This window comes from Carcharodon carcharias, chromosome 11 (genome assembly GCF_017639515.1).
Source record: "Carcharodon carcharias isolate sCarCar2 chromosome 11, sCarCar2.pri, whole genome shotgun sequence".
NCBI classification, from domain to species: Eukaryota; Metazoa; Chordata; class Chondrichthyes; order Lamniformes; family Lamnidae; genus Carcharodon; species Carcharodon carcharias.
In genome coordinates this window covers 45,339,355-45,359,657 of record NC_054477.1, presented here as the reverse complement: position 1 = coordinate 45,359,657, position 20,303 = coordinate 45,339,355, and the positions used below count along the sequence as shown (strand labels likewise).

The following is a 20,303-nucleotide window of genomic DNA, read 5'->3' as shown; positions in this document are numbered from 1 at the left end:
ACTAGCAATATCACACAAAGCTCAACACCAACCAGGGCTGGTCATATCCTATCCTGCACTAGTTTTCCCTCTCCTATGAAGTGCCTAGGGATGTGTTCTACAATGAAGCTATCAGAAATGCCATTTGTTGCCTTTGCTCCATTGCTGCAAAGAGAGCTGCTTCCTGATCAACTAGCCTACAGAACAAGATTTCACACTAGTGTATATTTTAGTGTTCAGCGCAAGCAAAAGTTTTCAAAATAGTTAATGCTGACGTCTTGCATATATAGTGGTTTGAAAATAATATCGATTACTGTGTGTAAAATGTTCACTTGACAGGATTTTTGGAGTGCATATATGATATAGGTGGAATAAAAGGCCAGCATCTAATTCCTCCAGCAAACTTAAGTAGACTTGACATGAAATACTTGAATCTACAAAATGTGCTTTTATTCTCATAGGAAGTTGAGTACACATCTTGCACTCTAATCTGAGGTCAATTCCTTTTGCATATAATTACAGCACTCATGGTGTAGAGAACATGAAGCAAAAGAACTCCTAATCTGAAGTTAGTAACTCTGAGGGCTGCAGGTTGCCTTAAACCTGTGTCAATACTGAAAGGTAAAATGGTTGCAGGAAGCCTGAGACCATGACTGACACTGTTGCAAGGTGCAGTTTTGGAGATTCTGCTATTGATGCAGGTATAAGAAGCTTAAGAACAAAAATAACTATTCAGTCCCTTGAGACTGTTTTGCCAGTTAGTAAAATTGTGGTTGATTTCTACTTCAACCTCATTTACCCTCCTTCTCTCCTTCCCTTATCAACAAAAATCTGTCGACCTCAGTTTTGAAAATTTTACTTGGCTCTTTATCTGCTGTCTTTTGATATGAATGGGTTCCAAATTTCCATTATGCTTTGTGTGAAGAAAGTGCTTCCTGATCTCACGCCTAAGTGGCCTAGGTATAATAATAAAGATATGCCTTTTGTTTTTGATTATCCTACCAAGAAATGTTTCTTTGCACCTTGTGTGGCTGTTGGTGGGGGGCAGTGAGGGGGGATCGGTGGTGGTTAGTGAGGATGTGGAACGTGTGTTGTGGCCACAGAGCACAATCTCTGAGTAAGCTAAAGCCCCTCGGTGAGTCCATTCCCTCTACTGGTTTAAAATAGGAAATTAACGTCCCTCCCATCAATTGGAATCTACCCCACCACACAGCCCTCTTCATTTTATTGACCAACACAGCAGCTCGTGGTCATATGGCTCCTGATCTGAGCCCATGTATCTGCTAATAGTTAGGTTATTTATTTAGGGACAGGTTGCGTGAACTAGGAACTCTACCAAACATGTTATTTGCCTAGGGGCATAGCATGACATCTAGAGACTGTCCCTGGAAAACAGAGACATACGGTCACCTTACTCCAGTTAGGCCTGTAGTAGGCCTTAGACAGATGCAGGTCAGGCCACAAATGAGACAAAACTTGGCAGAGCAGAATCGCTGTTCATATTCTGGCCCTCCCCAGCTTCACAAAATTTGGGGCCGCAATTGCCACATCTTTTAGGATTGGCATTTCAGGCAAAGGAATCTTATTGTATCACTAGGGGGCAGCAACCTATCAGCATATAATTCAGTTGTACTACTACATTTGCAGTGAGGTAAATACACAAAACAGAAGAAAATCTGGAGGGGTGGTTAAGACTAGTTCAGTGCATGAGAAGGGATTACTGAGAAATAATGGTATATTTCACTGACTGTGTTTGAAAATGTGTTGTCATATTTTTATGTTGGAACACCTGGGACTTCTGATCCCAGCTACAGCATGGAGTAACTGTTGAAGGAATGTTTATGGCAAGGCACAGATGGGGAGATGGTAGCACAGTGGTAATATAACTGGACTAGTAATCCAGGGGCCCAGGCTACTGATTGGGAGACATGGATTCAAATTCCCATGGCAACTGGTGGAATTTAAATTAAATTAAATTCAAACCTAGAATATAAAAAATGAGTCTCAGTCATGGTGCCCATGACAACTATCATTGGTTAGTTATAAAACCCTGGTTCACCAATGTCCTTCAGGGAAGGCAATCTGCCATCCTTACCTGGTCTGGCCTACAATGACCTTCCTTCCATCATAAAATCAGAAGTGGGGACGTTCGCTGATGATTGCACAATGTACAGCACCATCCACAGCTCCTCAGATACTGAAGCAGTCCACTTCCAAATGCAGCAAGACCTGGACAATATCCAGGCTTGGGCTGACAAGTGCCAAGTAACATTCATGCCACATAAGTGTCAGGCAATGACCATCTCCAACAATGGAGAATCTAACCATCGCCCCTTGACGTTCAATGACATTACCATTGCTGAATCCCACACTATCAACATCCTGAGGGTTACCATTGACCAGAAACTAGATTAGCCATATAAATACTGTGGCTACTATAGCCGGTCAGAGGCTAGGAATCCTGCGGCGAGTAACTCACCTCCTGACTCCTCAAAGCCTGTCCACCATCTACAAGGCACAAGTCAGGATTGTGATGGAATACTCTCCACTTGCCTGGATGAGTACAGCTCCCACAGCACTCAAGAAGCTTGACACTATCCAGGACAAAGCAACCTGATTGATCGGCACCACATCCACAAACATTCACTCCCTCCACCACCAACACACAATGGCAGCAGTATGTACCATCTACAAAGTGCACTGCAGGAACTCACCAAGGCTTCTTAGATAGCACTTGCCAAACCCACGGCCAATACCATCCAGGAGGACAAGGACAGCAGACACATGGGAACACCACCACCTGGAAGTTCCCCTCCAAGTCGCTCACCATCCTGACTTGGAAATATATTGCCGTTCCTTCACTGTCGCTGGGTCAAAATGCTGGAACTCCCTTCCTAACAGCACTGTGGGTGTACCTACACCACATGGACTGCAGCGGTTCAAGAAGGCAGCTCACCACCACCTTCTCAAGGGCAATTAGGGAAGGGTAATAGGGAAGGGGATTGCCTAGCCAGCAATGCCCACATTCCATGAATGAATAAAAAAAAAGTGACTCCAGATCCACAGCAATGTGGTTGACACTTCACTGCCCTCTGAAATGGCCTCACAAGCCACTCAGTTCAAGGATAAATAAGGGTGAGCCACAAACGCTGGCATATCAGTAACACACACATAGTTTGAAATGTGAAAACAAAGAACATGGTTGAAAGTCATTGGAGGAAGGTACACTCCTTGAGGTCCAGCAGTGTTCTAGTGTTCTGGTAAGTGCTGTGCTTAAGTGTGTACAAGTGTTTAATTGGTTTTTAATCCATGCTGCCACTGCTCACCTCCACTTTGCCTCCCAACACTGTTCACCACACCTCTCCCTACATTCCCAAACTCCCCACCGGCTCTGCTCACCACCACTCCCCCCTTCTGGCTCTCTCACCACCCTCCCCTATTCTTGGGCTCTCCTCACCACCCCTTCCCCAACTTCCAGCTCTGCTCACCACACCCAACCCCTGCCCCCTGGCCTCTGCTCACCATCCTCTCCCTCACACTGGCTCTGCTCACATACTCTTCCTCTCCACCCAGCTCTGGGGGGGTGGGAGGGGGGATGGTGGTAAACAGAGCCAGGGAGTGAGGAGGAGTGAGTTGAACAGAGCCAGGGGTGGTGAGAGATGCTGGTGGCGCTGTGCGGGTGGGGTGGAGTTGCAGCACTGGGTGACCAACTTTAAGGGACACTTTGGACCATGGGATATTTGGCGCTGCAGAGATAGGGGCAATGCTGGTGACTATAAGAATGGGGAGGGCTGTGAAATCAAGAGCTGGGGGGTACTGGTGACTACAGAAGAAAAACAAAGAGGCAAAGGCAAGAGAAAACTCTCTTAGCATGTGTTTCCAGCATCCCTACCTTGAAAATCATTTTGCTATTAGGAAACTCATGTTGTAGGAGGTGCTAGGCCAGGATTCAAGAATGAAAGTGCTGTAGCCATATCAGGGTATCTACTTAAAAACTATTTTAATTACACTATTTACAATATGTACATAGTGAGTGTAGTGTAATGGTCTGGCACATATAGGATTAATGTGGGACTGAGTACCGTGCCATCCACACAATCATGTAAGAGGCAAATGACCCACACCTAGGGTCAGTCTCGCGTTGGACAGAGCCATGTGTACCAGCAAGCATGGAGACAGTTCTGAACTTGTACTCTTCACTACATATTTGTAAATAGTTCTAAAAATCAATAAAGACTTATAGTTAACCAATGTACAGCTACGAAGACTTGTTCAGGTCTCCTGAACTGTAACCAATGCCTTACAACATGCTTGCAGCTTGTGGTAAAACCCAAGACCTTGTAGAGAATACAGAAAAAATCTAAAATGCTGGAGGACTGAGAAGAAATTCAGCAAAGCAATCTACCATGATGAGAAGACCCAGAGGAAAATTTGCCTGGAAAACATTCCAAGGAAAGGTTCGGAAGCTGGAGGCTGAAATTTAAGATTTCTTACTGCGGTAGAAGATTTCATTGAATATCCTTTGGAAGTTCAGCTTCAGGTCCAAGCAGTAGTGAACTAAATCTTTAAAAACTCCAGGCTACAGCAAGTCCTGAAAAACCTTTAACTAATTGAGGGTCAGAAGTGCAGTTTGAAAAAACCTGCCGCTGAAACCCAATTCCCAAGTCGGTGCTCGAGGATATAGTGTCCGATCTCCCTTCAAAATGAAAATAATAATTAACTAAATGATCTGTAAAAATTGCAACTTCTAAACTCAGCTTAGAGAAAGCAAAAGCCAGGATTCAATGCTGAGCAAGATAACTCTGCAGTCAGTTGATCCAGGCAGCCATTGTTGAATATTTTTTTCAAGCTGATCGCCATTAGAACGTAAGAACATAAAAACTAGGAGCAGGTGTAAGCAATTCAGCCCCTCGAGCCTGCCCCACCATTCATTACGATCATGGCTCTCATTTCGGCTTCAACTCCAATTTCCCACCCTCTCCCCATAACCTTTCAACCCGTTACTCATTTAAAATCTGTCTATCTCCTCCTTCAATTTATTCAGCGTCCTGGCATCCACTGCACTCTGAGGTAGTGAATTCTACAGATTCATGACTCTTTGAGAAAAGTAATTTCTCCTCATCTCTGATTTAAATCTACCACCCCTTAGCCTAAAACTATGGCCCCTTGTTCTAGAATGCCCCACAAGGGGAAACATTCGCTCTACATCTACTTTGTCTATCTGCTTTAGCATCTTATATACCTCAATTAGATCTCCCCTCATCCTTCTAAACTCTAGTGAGTATATGCCTAAACTGCTCAGTCTCTCCTCATAAGACAAGCCCCACATCTCTGGAATCAATCTAGTAAACCTCCTCTGAACCGCCCCCAGTGCAACTACATCCTTCCTCAAGTAAGGGGACCAAAACTGTGCACAATACTCCAGATGCAGTCTCACCAATGCCTTGTACAGCTGCAACAACACTTCCCTATTTTTATACCTTGTTCCTGTAGCAATAAATGTCAAAATTCCATTTGCCTTCCTTATTACCTGCTGTACCTGTATACTAGCTTTCAGTGATTCATGCACGAGGACTCCTAGACCCCTCTGCACTGAAGCATTCTGAAGTTTCTCCCCATTTAAATACTAAGTTGCCTTTTTATTCTTCCGACCAAAATGGGTAACCTCACAGTTATCCACGTTAAACTCCATCTGCCAAATTTTGGCCTATTCATCTAACCCGTCCATATCCATTTGTAAATTTCTCATTTCTTCATTGCAACTTACATTCCCACCTCTTTTGGTGTCATCTGCAAATTTAGCTATAGTACCTTCTATCCCTGAATCCAAGTCATTAATATAGATTGTAAATAGTTGGGGCCCAAGGACTGAACCCTGTGGCACCCCACTAGTTACAGCTTGCCATCCAGAAAAAAAACCCATTTATCCCGACTCTGCTTTCTGTTGGTTAGCCAATTTTCTATCCAAGCTAATATATTACCCCGAAATCCATGTGATCTTATCTTGTGTATTAATCTTTTGTGCGACACCTTTTCAAAGGCCTTCTGGAAGTCCAGATATACTATATCTACATTATCCACCTTGCTTGTCACATCTTCAAAGAGCTCTAGCAAATTAGTCAAACATGATTTACTCTTCATAAAACCATGCTGACTCTGATTAATTGCATTTTGACTTTCCAAATGCCCCATTACTACTTTCTTAATAATGGATTCCAACAATTTCCCAATGACAGATGTTAAACTAACTGGTCTATAGTTTTCTACCTTCTGCCTCCCCACCCTCCCCACCCTTTATGAATAAGGGTGTTATATTACCATTTTTCCAATCCACTGGAACCTTTCCAGAATCCAGGGAATTTTGGAATATTATAGCCAATGCATCCACTATCTCCACTGCCACTTCCTTTAAGACCCTGGGATGTAAGCCATCAGGTCCTGGGGACTTGTCACACTTTAATCCCAATAGTTTGCTCAGTACTTTTTCTCTAGTGAAGGTGATTGTTCTAAATTCCTCCTTCTCTATACCCTCAGCACTTTCTGTTACTATTGGGGTGGTACTAGTGTCCTCCACTGTGAAAACTAAGGCAAAATATTGATTAAGCATCTCTGCCATTTCTGCGTTCCCTACTATTAACTCCCCAGTCTCACCCTTGAAGGGACCAACATTCACCTTGGCTACTCTCTTTCCTTTTATGTACTTGTAGAAGCTTTTGCTATCAGTTTTCACATTTTGTGCTAGTTTTCTTTCATAATTTCATAGTTTCATAATTTCATAATGGGAAACCATGCCAATGTTGTGGGGAATAGCGCCCCCGCAGGTGAGATCAATATCCCACAATTTCAAGCCAATTCTTTCAGTACAGCAGGAGTAGACACTATGGCAAACTGTGCAAGATAAAAGCTCTGAAATGCACAGAAGGCGCAAAGATTATCCATGGGGTTGAGACTGTAAGCCCAGAAGACACACAGCCGTGCCTCTTGGTTGAGGTCAAAGATCTTGGGCCTGAATTTTTTGGATGGTGGGGTCTCAATTCCCACCATCCGAAGAGTAGCAGTGGGGCATACATCCCTATCAACACCGAGTACCCCATGGTCATTTCACACATGAATGAGCATTAAGTGGCTGCAGGCTGGACCTTCGGCCCTCACTCGGGAGGAAGTCCCATTTTAGAGAGTTGCACTGACCGGCAGCTCTCTGGCCCCTGCAACGACAGCATTGCAGAAGAAAAAATGCATGAGAACGTCGGATCCTAAGCCCACCGGAGGCCCAGGTAAGTTGAACGGGTCCCAGGGTGGGGAGGGTAAGGAAGGCCTGGCTGGATGCAGGGGGAGAGGCCTGAAGGAGAGGGAGGTTCAGAGGCTACTGGACTTTAAGAGAGGAGTGCCCGAATACAGAAGAGGGCTCCTGATGGAAGCACTACCCACCACCCCCCGCCCCAACCACCCACCCCTTCCCACCCCAAATGTAACTCTTGATTTTTGGCCTTCCCCCATGGAAATTCAATCCTCCCGCCAGCCTAAAAATTGAAGCTGGGCAGGAAACAGCCACTTAATTGGCCACAGCTGGGGCAAGGGTGGGTTTCCCGTCTGAGGCCACGCCCACCCCAGCATAAAATCACTGCATGATCGAGGTGGCCAGGAACCGGGAGGGATTTCCATTCTTTCAATTTCACACCCCCCTCCCACCTACAAACCTGCTGGTGCAGGAGCATAAAATTCTAGCCTTGGTTTTTTAGATAAATTAAATGGAAGGAATGCATTTAAGGAAATACTGAAGCCTACATGAGGGGGTAGCTGCTTAGATTTCCCAGAAGACAGCAGGATAGCCGGTCAGACCTTCCAGAAAGCTGTGTGAACAAGGCCAGACCACAGACCATAAGACGTAAGGGCTGAAGTAGGCCATTTGGCCCATCGAGTCTGCTCCGCCATTCAACGAGATCCTCAACTCCACTTTCCTGCCTTTTTCCCATAACCCTTGATTCCCTTAATGATTAAAAGTCTGTCTATTTCAGCCTTGAATATATTTAATGACCTAGCCTCTATAGCCCTCTGTGGTAAAGAATTCCACAGATTAACTACCCTCTGAAAGAAGACATACCTCCTCATCTATGTCTTGAATGGGCTACCACTTACTCTGAGATTATGCCCTCTGGTCCTAGACTCTCCCACTAGGGGGAACAACCTCTCAGCATCTACCCTGTCAAGCCCCCTAAGAATCTTATATATCTCAATAAGGTCACCTCTCATTCTTCTAAACTCCAACCTACTCAACCTCTCCTCATAATAAAACCCCTCCATACACAGCATCAACCTAATGAACCTTCTCTGGACCGCCTCCAATGCCAGCTTATCTCTCCTTAGATAAGGAGACTAAAACTGTTCACAGTATTCTATGTGTGGTCTACCTAGAATACCTTGTATAGCTTTAGCCAGACTACCCTATTTTTATACTTCATTCCCTTTGAAATAAAGGTCAACATTCCAGTTGCCAACCTATTACCTGCTGAAATTGTATGCTAGTTTTTTGGGATTCATGCACGAGGACCCCCAAATACCTCTGTGTTGCAACTTTCTGCAGTCTTTCTCCATTTAAATAATATTCAGTTCCTCTATTCTTCCTGCCCAAGTGTATAACTTCGCATTTTCCCACGTTATATTCCATCTGCCAAGTTTTTGCCCACTCACTTAACCCTCCATAGACACTTTGTGTCACCCTCACCACTTGCCCTCCCGCCTATTTTTGTGCCAGCTGCAAACTTGGTGATATTACATTCATGTCCCTCATCCAAGTTATTAATATGTGTTGTAACAAATTGAGGCCCAGCACCGATTCCTGTGGCACTCCACTTGTTACAGGTTGCCATCCCGAAAATGCCCCCCTTATGCCAACTCTCTGTCTTCTATTAATTAGCCAATCCTCTATCCATCCTAATATGCTACCCCCAATATCATGGGCTCTTATCTTATTAAATAGCCTTATATTGCCTTATCAAATGCCTTTTGGAAATGCAAATATGTTACATTGACTGGTTCCCCTTTATCTATCCTGTTTGTTACCTCCTCAAAGAATTCTAATAAATTTGTTAGGCACGATTTCCCCTTCATGAAGCTATGTTTACTCTGCTTGATTATATTATCTATTTTTAAATGCTCTGTTATTACATCCTTTATAATAGACTCTAGCATTTTCCCAATGACAGATGTTAAGCTAACTGCCTATAGTTACATATTTTTTGTCTCCCTCCCTTTTTGAATAATTGGCAGTTTTCCAATTCTCTAGGACTTTTCCAGAATCTAATGATACTTGGAAGATTACTACCAATACATCCATTATCTCTGTAGCTACTTCCTTTAATATCCTAGGATGCAACTCATCAGGTCCAGGGGACTTATTGGCCTTTAGCCCCATTACTTTCCCCAGTACATTTTCTCTAGTGATAGCTATGGTATTTATTTTCTCCCTCACTTTTGCCCCTTGATTATTTAATATTTTTGGAATGCTATTAGTGTTTTCTACCGTGAAGACTGATGCAAAATATTTATTCAACTCCTCTGCCATTTCCTGGTTTCCCATTATTATTCCTCTAGCCTCATTCTCTAAGGGGCCTATGTTCACTCTGGCCTCTCTATTCCTTTGTATATATTTAAAGAAGTTCTTACTGTCCATTTTTATATTATTTGATAGCTTACCCTCAAAGTTTATTTTCTCCCTCATTTTTTTAGTCATCTTTTGTTGGTTTTTAAATCTTTCCCAATCCTCTGGCTTACCACTAATCTTTGCCACATTGTATGTTTTTTCTTTTATTTGATACTATCCTTAACTTCCTTGGTTAACCACTGGGATATATCTTTGTTGTGAGTCATGAACTATTTTCTTAAATGTCTGCCATTGTTCATCAACTGTCTTTGCTGCTAAATTCCTTTCCCAGTCCACCCCAGCCAGCTGTGCCCTCATTCCTTTGTAATTATCCATGTTTAGTTTAGCACAGTTGTTTCCAACCCAAGTTTCTCACTCTCAAACTGAATGCTAAATTTAACCATGTTATGGTCACTGTTTCCTATGATATCTTTAACTCTGAGACTCTACGATAGTCAGTCTTCAGCCTCCCTAGCCCCTAAAAAAATTGTAGAGATTCCTGACAAAAGCTGGCCCTGATCTTGGACAGAAGAATCTCATCGACCTTTTGTGTGATGCCTAACTGTGTACACGCATTGCTGTTACGTAGGGAAATGGCTTGGTTGCAGATAATACAAAGGGATTCCGTGGTCTGTCAGCCCTTATGGCACAATGTGGCCCCTAACACGTAGCTTGTTTGACCTGGCCCCTGGAGTTTCATAGCAGAAGACAGAAGAGGACTTATGCAGAGCCATGCAACGTCCTCAGCCAGGACAGATACCCCTTTGCCTGTGTCAAGTCTGAAGTGTGTTGGGAACCCCTTGACCTCTAATTTGAAAGACCAAAAATCCTGGGAATGCTAGCGAACATCGCCTAGGAAGTGTGAGAGAGGTGTTAATTGCGGGTGGTATCATCGTTTGTCCCGTTTGTTAGAAAATCTAATGCAGCAGAAACTGGAAATGAGCAATACTGCCGTTTGTGTGGCCATCTTGTGCCGCGGCACAGACATTTCAAAATGGCGGCAGAGCGATTTCCCACCTTTTGTACCACTTTGGTGGGCTTTGGCCTGGACAGACATACTGAATGTGTCGCCAAAAATGAAGAGAAAGAGCCAACCTGGATTGGTTGTGGATATTTACCATGGCCCGTCAGCCAGCAGCAATCTTTGGGAAAGTCTTAGAGGCTTGACAACAAGCAAGGTAGGAGCAGTGACTGTTCTTGCAGTGCTGCCATCGCTACTCGTGTCTATGGTGGGTGCGTCACCAGGACTGTCGATGAGGCATCTTGGCAATTGTAACCATCTTGGAGCGCGGGTGTTCATCATGTGGCATCAACAATAGGCTAATTTGGTGTCGCCACCACTGCTACCATGTTGTAGAAGGTGCTTGGCTAGAGTGAAGCAAGGAAGAGCCACAGGCATATCAGGCTATCTACTTAAAAACTAGTTTATTTACACTACTTACTGTGTGTACATAATGAGTTATTGTGAAGGCACACCACCCCCTTGGGGCTGCCTGTCTGCTCCCTACAATACCTAGCACATGACTGCCTGATGTCAGTGCCACATCATCATCTACCTATAGCTGAGCATATCCCTTCTGTTAACCCTTTATATTACACTCCCAGGCTCAGTCGCCCACAGGCTGTCCTAGAAACAAGGGACAAGGAACACAGGGACACAGGACAAACAGTTAAAAAAGCGGACAATCCCTTAACATATGGGACAGTTGGTCACCCTGTGCTTTGTCACTCTTCATAATTTGAAGGCTACATTCTTGGAGCAAGCTTTCCATCTGCTAGGAGCAGCCCTAAATAAACCCGTGTCAATAACTGGGTAAGTAAAGGCCAATCAGCCCAGGTTTACACACTGACAGGTCTGGGAGGGGCCATCGATGTGGGCTGCCATGGAGACATTACTGGTGAACCATAAGTCCTGAGTTTCTACATAAGTTGGCTCTTTTGAACTTGCAATGCCGTTGTGGCCCTTGATAGCTGAGAATATCTCAGCTTTCGCGCCTATAGGGACTAGAAGATCTGGACCAGTATTTCCATGGCAGTTGGTGTAATGTGTTTCAGAGTGATTTTGAAAATAATCACTGGATCACAGAATTTTAACTGCACAGAAGGGGGCCATTCGGCCCATCGTGCCTGCACCGACTCTCCAAATGAGCGTTACGACCTAGTGCCATTGCCCTGCATTTTCCCCCTACCCCTGCACCTTGTTCCTATTCAAATAATCATCCAATGCCCTCTTGAATGCCTGGATTGAAGCTTCCAGGCAGTGCATTGCAAACCCCAACCAGTGGTTGTGTGAAAAAGTTTTACAATAAATAAATAATTTTAATGTAAATAAACCTGATCAACGCTTTATCTTATATAAATCGTCCTGCTTACCTAGAGGTCCAGATCTTTAAAGTGGAATTACGAAATAACTTTTCGGATAGTGCAACATTTGGCAGCGTTCTGGGCTGGGAGGTGTACCTTTAAGGTTCCTTGGTGCTGTGCATTGACAGGTAAGAGCAGTGTCAGGTTACTAACGAGGAGACCGCAATGACTCCGTTGGTACAAGGGGCTTGAAACTTGTCTATACTGAACATGTGACCCATTGTCCTGGAATAGCTGAGACATCGGAAAAAAGGAACCATGCCACTGGGAAAGAAAGTGCGGCCAAGTTCTGCCGCAGGGAAGTTAGAAACTTACACCATAAGCAGGTACTTTATTAATGAACGTGTGCAAAGGCATTGTGTAATGCGTTATTAATAAATTCGCAGTAATGAAAGTTGCAGCACAACGGGCTGTGAAGTGCGGTACTATGGATGCTTCTCCGTATATATTTAGGAATTATTTATTTAGGAATTTGGAATGTCAATCAACGTTTTGTCCAGTGTTGTGTAGATGCCATTTGCTGTTGTCAGGGCACCAGAGGTTCGGCACCAGCCTCTGAGCAGTGTTTTCACCTGACAAGCGATGATCTCGGGTCATTCCCAGTAACTAGAGGCTGGGATTATGTCACACACGTTGTGAAACACAAACGGCTATGAGAAGGTCTCGCAGGCTACTTCTCGGGATTGTACTACAGTTTTTACGTTGATGTAGACCCAAAACTGTTCTGAATGTACATGGAGCTGGCGGTTATTTAAAATTAAATCAAGAGTTGTCCTGTCCGATCATTCCGGGCGGGGTAACGTCCTTTAGAACTCTTTCCAAAAGGACATTGTGAACCCCTCAGTAAAGCATTGGATACGATATAACATCATTTAATGAAAACAACCTATTAGAGATCAAATGATTTTAAGGCTGCACTTCGTTTCCCTTGAATACATTCAAGGAGCTGTTCTTGCCAATTTCCCTTCAATGAGCTGCAAGGCCAGGCATCAATGAATTTACATAATGGGTCAAATTTGCAGTACCAGGGCAACAGACAGTTTTCACTGTTAGTGCGATTTTTCCCTTGCTCATTTAGCCCCATTGCTGAAAGTGCGAGCTGGTGACATTGCAATGAAGAAATCTGGGAGCTGAATGAATAACAAGAAATTACTCTGTATCTTAACCAATCAGATTGAAGGATTGAAAAATAAACAGTGGTAACAATTGAGAAGGAGTTGGAAATTAGAGTTCAATTTCCAATCAGAATATGGATGAGAAATATAAAGAAGGAAAGCAAGATTGGATTAAGAAAGAAGAAGCAGAAAGAAAAAAATTAGAAATAAATGTAATGTTTAAAAATCTCCAACAACAATTAAAACCATAAGGAATAAGAGTGCACCCTTGTTATGGTTAAGTTTCAATGCTAGAGAGATTGGCAGTAATTAACACATATTATTAAAAGGGTACTTAGTCTGAAATGGACCAAATGTAACTTTCTGTGGTGAGTTTACCATGCAAATATAGTAACTTCACACCATTTAATGCAAGTCAGTTGTGAGTCAGTCAAGTTTGTACCCACCATGCAAATACAGTAACTTCACACCATTTAATGCATGTCAATTGTGAACCAGTCAATGAAATGCCCCTTTCACAAAGCTCACACTAGAGCAGCTTGTCTCAGACAGCAACTTTAGTATTTCTCTGTTTAAATATGCATCTGCTGTTCTCTGGAGTTTGTGCCCAAGTAATGGTGAGTCAATGAGCTCATTAAAACTCAGTTGCCACTATTTCACCGGACAACAGAAATACTAAAGCAAAATACTGCAGATGCCAAAAATCTGAAATAAAAAGGGAAAATGTTGGAAAACCTCAGCAGGTCTGGTAGCGCTGTGGAGAGACAAAAACAGAGTTAAGGTTTGGGGTCAATGACATTTCTTTAGAACTATTTCCCTGATATCCATAAATAGAGAGGGAAAGTTTCACCTTGTCCTGCAATCAGTGTCTAGATAAATTTTCCCTTTCATTTGCTAAATTATTGCTATTTTCAATCTTATCCCTTTTGTGTGGGTAATGAATGCATACTCCTCTGTCCAATCCCTGATGTTCTAGTGGCCCAGTGACAGTACCGTTGCCTCAGAAGGTTGTGGATTCATATCCCTGCTCCAGGACATGTGTTTGTGCTGGCATTTTAATGCAGGACAGAGTCAGAACCATATTGTCAGAGATGGCAGCTTTTAAATGAAATGTTAAACTGAAGCCCTGTGTGTTCAGGTGAATGTAAAATATTCCACATTATAGTTTTGAAAAGATAAGTACTCTTAGTGTCCTCGACAATGTTCATCCCTAAACCAAAGCTGATTATTTGCTGTGCCCAGACTCTTGCTGTATGCAGAACAGTTGCTCATCTACCAGCAGTCCACATGAATCAATATTTGACAGGAATGACAAAGTTGTACAGTCACACAGTTTCAGAGATATGTTGCATGTTTCAAATTGAGAATCTACATTCCTACATAAAGTTCTTTTCACAGAAATTATAATGGCACATGAAAATTGCCATATGCAATTTCTGAGTGTCTATCCAAAAAAATGTATTAAAGCAATACTGCTAATAACTACTTTCTCTCTTTCCAGGATTAATTGGTAAAATTTTATTGCATGTGGCCACATGCAGATGCTTGTCTCTTACTTGGTACTTGGTATATTTCTTGAAATCTAACATTTTTCCCTTGATGACTTGCCAACTTCTTTTGGTGTTGGGAACTGCATTCATCTTTTCTGGCACCTCTTATTTTGGTTGCAACCAACACTTGGGGTGGTCACCATATTAATGAGACCAACTTTCTATCGATCCTAAGGGCATGATGTAAATACAGGATGTATTCTCCCCCGTCTCTTTTTTTTCCCAGTAGGGTTTCTAGCACATTTTCAACAAACTTGACTTTCTGTCGAAGGGTCATGAGGACTCGAAACGTCAACTCTTTTCTTCTCCGCCGATGCTGCCAGACCTGCTGAGTTTTTCCAGGTAATTCTGTTTTGTTTTTGACTTTCTTTTGCACCGCTTCATTTTTCAACAACAACAGCTGCCCTGGTCTTCCCAGTTTGATTACCTTTCTTTAAATGGCTCATGATTGCATTTTATCAGGATGACTGCTGCCATCTCCTTGATATCCCACTGTGTGTGCTTCAAGGTACATGTTTTAACATGGCTTCAGAAAACTAAAGTAATGCTCGGCTATCACCTCAACAGCATGAGTAAAGCAATTCTTTGTCTTATATCAGTAAAATATTCCAGATGCTTCACTGTAATGAAAAGTACAAATCTAAAGGACATTGTTGGAGTACTGTGTTCAGTTCTGGTCGCCACTTTATAGGAAGGATCTGATTGCCCTGGAGGGGATGTAGAGGAGATTCACCGGGATCTTGCCTAGGATGAAACATTTAAGTTATGAAGAGAGGTTGGATAGACTTGGGTTGTTTTCACTGGAGCAGAGATGACTGAGGGGCGACTTGATTGAGGCAAACAAGATTATGAGGGGCATGGATAGGGAGCAGCTGTTCCCCTTAGTTGAAGGGTCAGTCATGAGGGGACACAAGTTCAAGGTGAGGGGCAGGAGGTTTAGGGGGGATGTGAGGAAAAACTTTTTTACCCAGAGGGTGGTGACGGTCTGGAATGCACTGCCTGGGAGGGTGGTGGAGGCGGGTTGCCTCACATCCTTTAAAAAGTACCTGGATGAGCACTTGGCATGTCATAACATTCAAGACTATGGGCCAAGTGCTGGTAAATGGAATTAGATAGGTAGGTCAGGTGTTACTCATGTGTCGGTGCAGACTCAATGGCTCTTCTGCACTGTGCGATTCTGTGGTTGTTGTTCACTTATTGAGTTTTCATTGTGTTTCAGCATTTTCCATAACATCAGACCTGACACTGTCAAGCATACAATATCTAGGACCAGATCTTCACAAGCACATGCAAAAACATCTATTCCAGGAACCAGAAATGGGTCCACTCCCACCGGGTGGCTTTCACAGGTGGAACAAAATGTGCATCCAGAGTGGTTGGAGTGGGAACTAGTAAAACAGTGTAACAGGAGGCACTCAGTTGGAGTCGTCCAGAATGTGGCAACAAATGAAAATATTCAAAGACTTGGGGATACCCTAAAAAGCCTGAGAAAGGGCAAGGTAAAAAAAAAGCCTGAAAAATAAATTAATTTATGAAATGTCACTAAATTGGTGATGTGTGTGAGAGTCTGATGAAACACTTGCTTAAAACTAGGTATGACTGGGTTACGTGTTTTAATTTATGAAGTGTTTTATGGTTACCAACTAACATTCTCATTTCAAAATGCTTTTGTGCAATAGAATCTAGAAGTGTGGATACAATTTTTTTTTCAGCTCTAGTGGTGTGCACTGGTTAAGTGCACCTCGTGGCTTAATATTAGGCTATAAAGACCAAGGAAGCCAAGGGGGAAATTTTTAGCTCTCCTCATCCAGCAGCAACAGCTTAGACGTCGTGTTAAAAATGAGCAAGTTGCTTACTTGCTCGAATTGGCTTTGGGATCAAAACTGGCACCCAGAACTAACTGGTAATATAAAAAAGAGGCTGCCAGGCCAGTTTAGCGTGGTCCTATCACTGGTCTGTTTAGGCTAGTGGAACCCTTGCTGTACCTGGATCATGTCACTGTTCTGGGCTGATCCAATTTTAAGCTCCTTGTGTCCCATGAAGTATTTGATTACCTGAGCTGTGTCTAACTCTGCAGCCTGCAAACCCATTGCTCACAAATTAGTTCATCGGTTTCTTTCAAATCGGTTAATTAATACAACCTTAAATGCCACTCAAGAGAATCCATTGTTGCATGAAAACAAGTGTCATTTTCCCACCTTACCTGAGATGTGTTGATGTTAAATCTGTGTGCTCTACTTCTACACTCCATATGGGGAAATTTTAACCCAAATGAAAAACGAGCTTGAGGCAGTTAAAATGGGGCCATTCCACTTACTGCTCCATTTCTGTTGATTCCCCGTCTTAATTTGGCCATTTCTTGCAGGCGGGAGCCTCCTTAATAAATACAAATTGAGGTCCCCATGGTGTCCATGGGACTCCAATGGCATCTTAACCTGTTGCTGAATCTGGCGCTAACTGTGGCTGTGTCACCAAATTAAATTGTCGAGAAGCCAGTGAGGATCGCCAAAGGAAATTTAAGAAAACTTGCCTTAGTGTGGTTGGCAAGAGCAGGACTGGTCCTCAGAGGTTCATAAGGAAAGTATGTGGCTCTGTGGATTTGGGCAACCTCCATGAGAGCCACAAGACTATCACAGCTCGACCGGCTTTGCGGCTAGTAACCTTCTGTTGCTGTAGTGGGCTGCTCAATCTTCAGTGCTCTCCAATGGCCACCTGCCACTTTCTGCCTGAGATGAGTGAGTAGCTGACCATCAGCATTGCAGCGAGGCCCTGAGCATCCAGAAAAGACTACCATGCAGGATTGCAGTTTGATTCCACCAGCTTCACAACAGGAATTAAAATCAGCCCTATGATCTTAGGCCCCATTTATACTGTAGCTACCTCTCTAAGACAGCTGCACAAATAGCACTCGGTTTCTGCTTTTGAAACAATTTTCACCAACCACAAGTACCAAGATCCATTCCTACCCATTACATTTTAAACAACTTCAGAATGTAAGGAAGTGACCCTTTTTAAATTGGTTTTGCTATTGAATTCAAGTGGAATTCTGTTCACTATCGATCAAACCCAAGAGATGTAAAATGACTTCCACTAGATGTCACGCTCTGTTCAGGCTTCAGTCAGGTTGTTATGACTCCAGAGTTAAATTATTACAGTGATGCTAAAATTGCACAATGCATCTTAAGCTATGTCACATTTACATTTACTGCACCTTTGCTTCCCAATATCTTAAAGAACGGCACCCTTTTTCAACACTGTTTGTCTAATATAAGGAAGTTCAATTTTACAATCCAAACCTGTTACAGTTCAGGTTTTTTTTTCCCTTGATGCCTGCTATTGTGGCAGTTGCTATGAGCAGACCGAATTCTTTGTGAACAAAAGCTTGTGGCCAGAACCTTGCATCTTGCAGGCTGGCGCATGCCCGACCCGAACGGGCATAAGATCATGCAAGATGACGTCGGGTGAGGGTCCCGATATCATTACGCACTCGTGCAATAGTTTGCTTGGTGGACTTGCACAAAAGTCAGAAGAGTGCCCACCGACAATTAAGCAGGCAATTAAGCCCATTAACGGCCCTATTGAAAGAGATTGTTTTTGTGGCCCATCCAACCTTACAGTTGGCGGATGGGCCAATCAGCCAGGCAAGCTTTACATTTTTGATGAAACCTCATCCAAGGCTGGGATGAAATCTCCGTTAGGAAATAAAATAAAAATAAATATCTAGGGACTTTTTTTTTGAATGAGATGCTTTCAGGTGCTTGATTGTGCTGCATGGACATTATTAATAATTTATTAATTTGAAGAGTCTGTGTTTTTCCTCCATCTTCAATATGAAAATTAACATGTCAGAGTAATGTGTGCAGGTTACATGACTTGGCTAAATTTATTTTGGGGGGAAACACTATCCAGAAGAAAAAAAAGTAAGATATTAAACATACGAGCATACATACATGCAAATATATCAATTAAGAGTAGGAGTACGCCACTCAGCTCCTCAAGCCTGCTCCATCATTTAATAAGATCATGGTTGATCTGATTGTAACCTCAACTCCACATTCCCACCTGCCTCTGATAACCTTTCACCCCCTTGCTAATCGAGAATCTATCTACCACTGCCTTAAAATTATTCAGAGACACTGCTACCACCGCTTTTGAGGAAGAGAGTTCCAAAGACTCTCAACACTGAGACAAAATTCTCCTCACCTGCCTTAAATGGGTGACCCCTAGTTCTAGAATAGATAAAACAGTTAAAATAGCAATAATCATTAACTATAGAACTAGAATCAGTACACAAGTGGATAATACAGTCTTTCAAAAATGTTTGACTCCTGGCCTCAGACAATCAACTGATCATTGGATCTTTGGTTGACCTTAAAGATGTGTTTTGCATGAATAATTTCCATTCCAATTTGCACGTGGAATTTGTTCACGTTATGGCAGATCTAAAAACCAATCGACAGAGCTGCAGTTTTCTTTCATTGGGCTTTCTTCATATTAGTCACTTTGAAGTAAATGGGCACTTTTTATCCATGGGAAGTGAGGCATAAATGCCTGCAAATTGCCACGCCATTGGCTTATTTATCCCCAGGTTGGCTGTGCACCTATGACTCAGTATTAAGAGATAAAATGGCTGTATGCTTTCCTGTCTGTCCAGCTACACCTGCTGGCAAAACTCCAGTTAACAAAATGATTGAAAGGAATCTTGCATCATCTCTCTATTTTTCTGCCAACTAGCTGTCATTTTGGGCTGATTATTCATGGCCCTGTGGAGATGAGGGGCTAGAAAAGTAATGGGAAACCCTATCGGAACAGATCCCTGATGCTGTTCTACCCCTGGTCGACTTCCCCAGGTCTGGCCTGCCCCAGGAATCATCAGCTTGCTGCATGGAGGTGGAGAGCCAATTTCTGCAATCAAAGTCCCAAACAAGGGCATTATCCTGCACTGAGGGAACTTTCCCAGTGTCAGAGCCACCTCCGCCCCACCGGGTCCACAGCCCATAAACTGCATGGAGGTGCCTTCTCAGCTGCAGGCTGGAGACTCCTCCCAATGACAAAGCTGCGAAGATTAAACAGCTGCGGACACAATCGTTCCCTTGGAGGGATTCCCCCTCCACGCCGATGGACCTAACACCTTTGGGAAATCTCTTTTTTTTAAACTTGTTCAGCAGATATCTGAGACCACCTCCATTTTTGAGGCACCTTCGCGATACTACCTGCCACAGCAGCGCCCACCTTTCCCGGTGGGGCTGTCGGCCATCCAGTGCTATGGGCCCACACATTGGGCCTCCCATATTATGATCTTTCCTGCTGTCTTTAATTCGATGGCATCCAATTAGGAGGTTGCCTCACATAAAGTTTTTCTAGCAAGTGAACTGAGGCCATGAGTGGGCTTGGTTCCCCATATGATCCCAACATCGGGGTTCCAATGCACATGGGAAAAACAGTCCGCTTTAGCTTAGTGACAGCCCTCAATTCAAAATGCACAATTTAAAATAAACAAAAGCGTGGGAATTCCTGTCGCTGGTTGTAGCATATTTATAAAATAGTTTTATTACTGTCTACTTTGAAATGTCAGAGGAATGTCATGCAAATATGTTGAGGAAATTTTTAACCTGCTCCTAGGTGGTAAAACTTGGCATCCTGCACGCTGGCTAA

The 20,303-nt window shown here is 43.2% G+C and overlaps 1 protein-coding gene across 1 annotated transcript in view; it reads left to right on the top strand.

Annotated features, from left to right (window-relative positions):
• Positions 1 to 12,104: 12,104 nt before the first annotated feature.
• wdr95 (WD40 repeat domain 95) overlaps positions 12,105 to 20,303 on the top strand; it is a 202,683-nt gene continuing 194,484 nt past the window's right edge. Inside the window, exons 1-2 of the mRNA XM_041199001.1 lie at positions 12,105 to 12,309; positions 15,868 to 16,147. Coding sequence (XP_041054935.1) covers positions 12,242 to 12,309; positions 15,868 to 16,147 — 348 coding nt within the window. The 5' untranslated portion in view covers positions 12,105 to 12,241. The remainder of the gene's footprint in view (positions 12,310 to 15,867; positions 16,148 to 20,303) is intronic.